The sequence below is a fragment of the Pimephales promelas genome, chromosome 20 (genome assembly GCF_988280905.1).
Source record: "Pimephales promelas chromosome 20, fPimPro1.hap1.1, whole genome shotgun sequence".
Taxonomy (NCBI): domain Eukaryota; kingdom Metazoa; phylum Chordata; class Actinopteri; order Cypriniformes; family Leuciscidae; genus Pimephales; species Pimephales promelas.
In genome coordinates, this window is record NC_142788.1 from 4150854 (window position 1) to 4158066 (window position 7213).

The 7213-nt window shown below is 40.6% G+C and overlaps 1 protein-coding gene across 1 annotated transcript; it reads left to right on the forward strand.

The window, feature by feature from the left end:
* The first annotated feature begins 440 nt into the window (after positions 1-440).
* Positions 441-3115, forward strand: LOC148970518 (general transcription factor II-I repeat domain-containing protein 2-like). Its single transcript, XM_089124549.1, has 2 exons — positions 441-2428; positions 2556-3115. The coding sequence occupies exons 1-2, from the start codon at positions 618-620 to the stop codon at positions 2560-2562; spliced, it is 1818 nt and encodes a 605-aa protein (XP_088980675.1). The 5' UTR covers positions 441-617; the 3' UTR covers positions 2563-3115.
* The last annotated feature ends 4098 nt before the right edge of the window (positions 3116-7213 follow it).

The following is a 7213-nucleotide window of genomic DNA, read 5'->3' on the forward strand; positions in this document are numbered from 1 at the left end:
TCAAACTCAAGGCCCGCGGGCCGTATTCGGCCCGCCCTGTCATTTTATGTGGCCCGCGCGAGCTCAACAGGTATTTAAGGCGCACCTAAAGCCTTTAATTTTCTCAAAAACGTCAGCGGGCGCGCCTTATGGATCAATTGGTTAACAACACTCAGCGTTATTAAATTCGCCCGCAAACTCGCGCTCGTGTCCATCTTATGCCTGCTCTGTCACACAGCCAGTTCACATGCCTGCTCACGAGCGCTCACTCTTAACAGACACACTGTCCCCCGCGCTGCTCGCACGTCACAGGAATGTTCATAAAGCGCTCCCCGTTCACAGTAACCGAGTTGTCTCTCTCATTCAAAACGGCCAGCTGTTGCTCCGCACGTTGAATACTCATATGAATACTCAGGCTACGAATGTAAGTTATACCCGCCCCAGCGCGCTCACGCTTAGTAAACTCCTCACCTCCGGCGGTCAGCCGTCATTGATCAAAAACTACATCTCCCACAATGCATGCCGATTTTGAAACCCGCGAAATGACGGCGTCGTGCCGCTAGAGAGCAGTGTTTCCATATCGACGCGGTGGAGTCGAGAAAAGCTAAATAACCCAAATTGTAAATTTATCAACTAAAATGTCCAAAAAGAGAAAAATTGATGCAGAGGGGAGGCAATTTAAAGAACGATGGGAAAGTGAATACATGTTTGTTCTTCAAGGAGAAAAACCGGTATGTCTTCTGTGTGGCGAGGCTGTGTCGGTAATGAAGGAATACAATTTACGTCGGCATTTTGACACCAAACACGGAGCTAAGTATGCAAACTCTAGTCTCCAAGAAAAAAATCAAATTGTTCATGAATTGAAAGGAAGACTACAACGGCAGCAAAATATGTTCACGAAAGCCACAGCAAAAAATGATGCAGCCGTGAAAGCTAGCTTTATCGTGGCTGAAGAAATCGCTCGCGCTTCCAAGTGTTTTTCAGAGGGAGCATTTTTGAAGAGGAGTATGCTAAAGGTATGTGAGCAGGTGTGCCCCGACCAGATACAGCATTTTAAAAATGTCAGCTTGTCAAGAAACACCATCGCAGACCGAGTTAAGGAACTGGCAGGCAATATGACAGCACAGCTGGCGGAAGAGACACGCAGTTACCAGACTTTTTCATTGGCTGTTGATGAAAGTACAGACAATACGGATACAGCGCAACTATCCATTTTTATAAGAGGCGTAAAAGCAGACTTTTCCATCAGCGAGGAGCTCTTGGATGTAGTTGCAATGCATGGGACAACGAAGGGGAAGGACATTTTTGATGCGGTGGAGAGGTCCGTAAGTAAAACTAAATTACCTTGGGAAAAGTTGGTGGGGTTAACTACCGATGGCGCACCTGCGATGTGTGGAGAAAAGGCAGGCTTGGTTGGACTAGTGAAGGAGAAAATGCAAAAAAGTAACTGCCACACACCTCTGATAACTTATCATTGCATTATCCACCAAGAAGCTCTGTGTGGAAAGGTTCTAGAACTGGATGATATAATGAGCACAGTCGTAAAAACAGTGAACTTCATTCGAGCGCGCGGCCTGAATCACCGCCAGTTCCAGCTGTTTTTAAAGGAGGTGGGCTCGGAGCATGGAGATATGCCATACCATACAGAAATAAGGTGGCTGAGTAGGAGCGCGGTCCTCAAACGATTTTTTGAGCTGAGAGAAGAAATTGCGCTTTTTATGCAAAGTAAAGGAAAGCCTTTGCATGAACTGTCTGATCCAAACTGGCTGTGTGACTTTGCTATGTTGTGTGATCTAGCTGAGCATCTCGCCCATCTGAATCAGAGGCTGCAGGGACGCAAACAAGTCATCACGCAGATGTCCGACATGATCACAGCTTTCCAGCGTAAACTGCACATGTGGAAGTCCCAACTGGAACAGGATAATCTTGCCCACTTTCCTGTCTGTCAGAGCATCTCCGCCTCAGTCTCTGGTGCTTTTTCATGCGCTCGGTTGGCTACCAAAGTGAACCGGTTAATTAATGAATTTGATCGGCGCTTTTCTGACTTTAAAACACAGCACCTAGGCTTTGCCATCTTTTCCAATCCTTTCACCGCTGACAGTGCACCCCATCTCCTTCAGATGGAGTTAATAGAACTTCAAAGCAATAGTGCCCTGAGAGCAAAGTTCCAGGATGCTGCAATCGAGGACTTTTACAACCTACTGCCCCCTGAATTGATGCCACAGCTTCGGCTTAATGCTGCCCGCATTCTGTCCATGTTTGGGAGCACCTACTTGTGCGAACAGATGTTTTCAATAATGAATCTAAACAAGACCAAGCACAGATCACGCATCAATGATGACAACCTCCACGCTGTTTTACGGATTGCTACAGCACAAGACCTAAAGCCAGACATTGACGAACTGACCAGAAGAAAACGGTGTCAGACATCCAGCCAGAAGACAAATATGTAAGCATTTTTATAAACCTGAATTGCATATATATATATATATATATATACCTGAATAAGTACTGTGTAATAATGTGTGAAATGTAATGTTTGAGCTTGCATTTTGATTTGTGTTTGTTATTTTCAGAACATGAAGTGGATCTTTGGTGTGTTGAGGTCAAGCAGCATCACCTCATCAGCTTCACTCAGAACTTGACCAATACAGTTGTGAACTGAGACAACCCCTGTTGCTATTTTGAGTTAATTACACATACTACATTGTGAATGAAGCAATGTTCTGTGTGTTTACAGGTGTATGTGTCCATCCAGCAAAATGTTTACTGTAATCAAAACCATATCTCATTAGTTGGATTGGATATCCCCTCTGCAAGGCTGTCTAGCCTTTTGTTTTTGTAAAATGCAACATCTGTCACGCATGTTTTCAGCCTCTGACACTTACTGTATGTGTTGGACCATAGTTCTGCCCGTCTCAACTGTGGCAAAGTTTTGAACAGAGTTGATTTAATAACTTGTGTTTAATGATATTTGTCTTTGTTATTCACTTGACAAGTATGATCTTTTCTTAACCTTAAAAATGAAATGAATTAGATAAATGTATGTTCTATAACACAGAGCAATGTCCTTACATATATTTTACATTTATTTGAATGTGTTTGGTGTATTTGTACACTTGAATAAATAGTTATCAAATCGAATAATTTTATTATAATAATTTGTTATATAGCACTTTTCTAGGTACTCAAAGCGCTTTACATTGAAGGGGGATGGGGGAATCACCTCAACCACCACTAATGTGCAGCATCCACCTGGATGACAAATGCAGAGAGTTATTTAACAATATGTTAAAGTAGTAGCTGCATTTACACAGTTTTAGTTACAACTGGCCCTTTGAGGCAAACCATAATGCTGATGTGGCCCGGGGTAAAAATGAGTTTGACACCCCTGATGTAGCGTATTAAACATTATCACATGTGAATAATAAACTATCAATACAGATTTCTAAACAGTCGCTGTATTTCAAACACCTATTAAACTTTGTAAATGCTACACATATTGCATATATCTCTAAAATAGGCAATTTAAACTAAAATGTCTATCCAAACATAATAAACAAACTAATAGCATTAGGCGTTTAGGCGCTAATCACAAATAGCGATCTACATAGTGCTTTTATCAATATACTTATAACAACAACATGTGACTTACCACGCTGGGAATATATAGTTTAGATTATGGTCTTAGTTGTAATTATTGTAGAACATTAGAAAGTCTGCAAATGAGCATCAACATTGCTTTCTCACTCAGTTCGGTTCCGTTCAGTTTTTTTTTTTTTTACGCGATCACATGGGCCCACGGAATCAACGTCCTTAAAGGGGCAGCACCCTACACACTGTATGACCAAAACTGTTAGACCCGTGATTTTTTTCTCTCAGGTCTCTCGGGTTTGGAAAATCGGCTGACAATTTTAAAATTGTCCTGTGTGAACCAGCCTTTAGTGGTCTAGCTAAAGCATTTTTCTTTTCAACCCTATACCAAAGGTTACACGCATAGGGTTAGGTTAGGGCAGGGCTAGGCAAGTTCGGTCCTAGAGAGCCTCTGTCCTGCAGAGTTTGGCTCCAACACTGAAAAAAACTCTCTTGCCTGCAGCCTCAGTAATCCGGAAGACATTGATTATCTTGTTCAGGTGTGTTTGATTAGGGTTGGAACTAAATTTGGCAGGACAGCGGCTCTCTAAGACCAAACTTGCCAACCCCTCGGTTAGGGTGAGGTTTCTGCACCCAAAGGGTTCTCTTAAGCAAATGTATTTTCCTCAATTGGGCTTTTTGTTGGACTTAAGTCTATTATCCTGAAGCCATTAGGAGGGCTTCCCAGTCTGTTTATACTCTAAGTGGGTCCAGTTTAGCGAGATTCCCCCAGGGACCGGACCACATTGCACACCGCATTAAAATTTCAATGCGAAGCACATGTCAAGTCTCTTCAATGAAAATACATTTAACAAAGAATGACATATGTCTTCTAATGTATGTGAAGATAATGATTTCCGCAAAAGACATGTTTTATAATAATGGATAATGATGCGACGGCAGCCATATTGCGCCAGAACACCCTCCACACATCGGCTTACTGGTGGAGGAGAGACAGTGTTGAAGCCAATCAGTATATATGGGGATGACTATGAGGCCATGATGGATTGACCACAGAGACTCAGGACCTCAGTTTAACTTCTCACCTGAAGAACGGTGCTTGTTACAGTCCACAGGGTGAGCGCCCCCTGCTGGACTCACTCCTCTTCCAGCAGCAACCTGGTTTCCCACAGGAGTCTCCCATCCAGGTACTGGCCAGACTCAGCCCTGCTCGGCTTCAGTGGGTGACCAGCCTTGGGCTACAGGGTCATAGGGCTGCTGGCAATGTTAGTACTCATCTTGTATGCCACCACTTTATTACCCAGTATGCACAGTCATTATGTATTCATTTTAAAGCATTATGGACCATCACAGTGGATATATTTAATGTAAGTTTATCTGTGTACTTATTGTAGGCATGTGTGACAAGTCATGCAATGTGACCTCTTATTCCGGTAAGAATTTACAAATTAAGAAAGTGAAATTACCCCAGTCCGAACCTTGCGAAAGCGAGAAAAGAATTGCTCAATCGTTCATGTTGGATTACCCTTCCTCTTTCAATATTCGTATGATTGTGAGTTTGTGCGAGGGAATACTTCAGACGGTAATTCCCACAAGATAAGTGGGGTGTGTTTTCTCCCAGTGCGGAGCTTTAGTCATATCAACACACCAGATCTGCTGTGTTAAGTATCAACACACACACACACATCTCATTCCCGACCAAACCTTTGAGTTGGCACTATTGTGAGACATGGAGAATATAAGAGTTAAAATGTTTCTTGTTTTGTTTTATATTAAAATTTATCTTGGAATATATGACTGTTAGGACTCTCGTCAATATCTTATCAATGTCTTTAAGCATCACTGGGTTTGTAGCAAAAATTTTAAATTTAAAAGTCAACAAAGTCTTGTATTTATATTGTTTAATCTGAACTTTTTAGAAATTATGAGGCTTCTAAAATGAACAAAAGTGTTTCTAAATGTATACTAAATGAAGCAAGTGTGTATTACATTCAAGCTATTTTAAGGTATGAAGAAATCATTTGCATGAAAACAAAAACATTTGAGTGTGTCATTTTGCCAAGATGGTCCATGGTCCGAAGTTTGGAATTGTCTTAAACACAGCTTAGTTTTCCGAATGATGTCTCTTCAGTGATTATTCATCTGGATAGAGGGAAACTTTATCCACAAAGCAGAAAAATAACAGGTTCTGCTCATTTGTGTGGGTTGTATGACATGAATGAACCCTTGAATTGTCCTTGAGAGTGTGATTGAGAATGTGGCTTTTGCAAGCTTGTTTGGTCTGGTTTATGCTTTAAACCATGAACCTCACAATCTTGTGCTACACTTTTGAGGGTTTGGAAAAATCTATGGAGTTGGATGAGGGTGAGCTCTCTACCAAGGGCACAAAACTTCACCGCTGAGATTGAAACTGTTTAATCGCTGATTGCATGTTTTTTGTCCAGCGGAAGTGGAATTTTGACATGTTTTTATAGCTGTAAATCTGTCTCTTTTTTCACTTAAAGGAGTAGTTCACTTTTAAAACTTTTTAACTTTTGCTGATAATTTACTCACCCCCCCATTTCATCCAAGATGTCCATGTCATTCTTTCTTCATTCGAAAAGAAATGAAGGTTTTTGATGAAAACATTCCAGGATTTTTCTCCATATTATGGACTTCAATGGGAACCAAACGGTTCAAGGTCCGACAGACACTTTTAAGTGCAAACTGTTCAAAGGGCTTTAAACGACTCCAGACGATGAATAAGGGTCTTATCAAGCGAAACGATCGCTCATTTGATGCATACATTACAAAATTTAAGTTTTATAAGCTCAAATGCTCGCCTTGCTCTGTTCTGTGATGAGCGATCGTGACTCTCCTATTCGAACTTGTTCATCAAAATGAACGAATCTTTTCCCGTGTCAATTTGTTCGTTTTGTTCGTTGAATGAACCAAATGACATGAAAAAAGATTTGTTCATTTTAATAAACGAGTTTGAATAGGAGAGTCACGAACGTGCATCACAGAACAGAGCAAGACGACCATTTGAGCTTATAAAACTTAAACTTTGTTGTTTTTGTTTTAAATGAGTGATCGTTTCGCTTGATGAGACCCTTATTCATCGTCTGGAATCGTTTAAAGCCCTTTGAACAGTTTGCACTGAAACTGTCTTTTGGACCTTGAACCGTTTGGTTCCCATTGAAGTCCATTATATGGAGAAAAATGCTGGAATGTTTTCATCAAAAACCTTAATTTGTTTTCGACTGAAGAAAGTAAGACGTGGACCTCTTGGATGACATGGGGGTGAGTAAATTATCAGCAAAAGTTTTTTTAAAAGTGAACTACTCCTTTAAGTCGCATACTCTACTAGTCATACTGTACTGTGACGTGAAATATAAATGTTTTGTAACAATGTAAACGTTTTTACTATTACATTTGATCAATTGAATGTGTCCCTCCTAAAAAAAAAAAATAAATCTTCCAAAAAAAGAAAAAGAAAAAACAACTTCCTGATTAAGATATTGAAACCACATGAATGTAGAGTACTTTATTTCATTTACGCAATCTAACTACTAAGCAGAATAAACTAAAATATGCATCGGACCTTATTATTAAAGATGACTAATTTTATTCAGATCTAGTCGACAGCCTAAACAGCTTG

Bases quoted from the DNA above. Each gene is read 5' to 3' on its own strand.
- LOC148970518 (XM_089124549.1), top strand. From the start codon at position 618: ATGTCCAAAAAGAGAAAAATTGATGCAGAGGGGAGGCAATTTAAAGAA.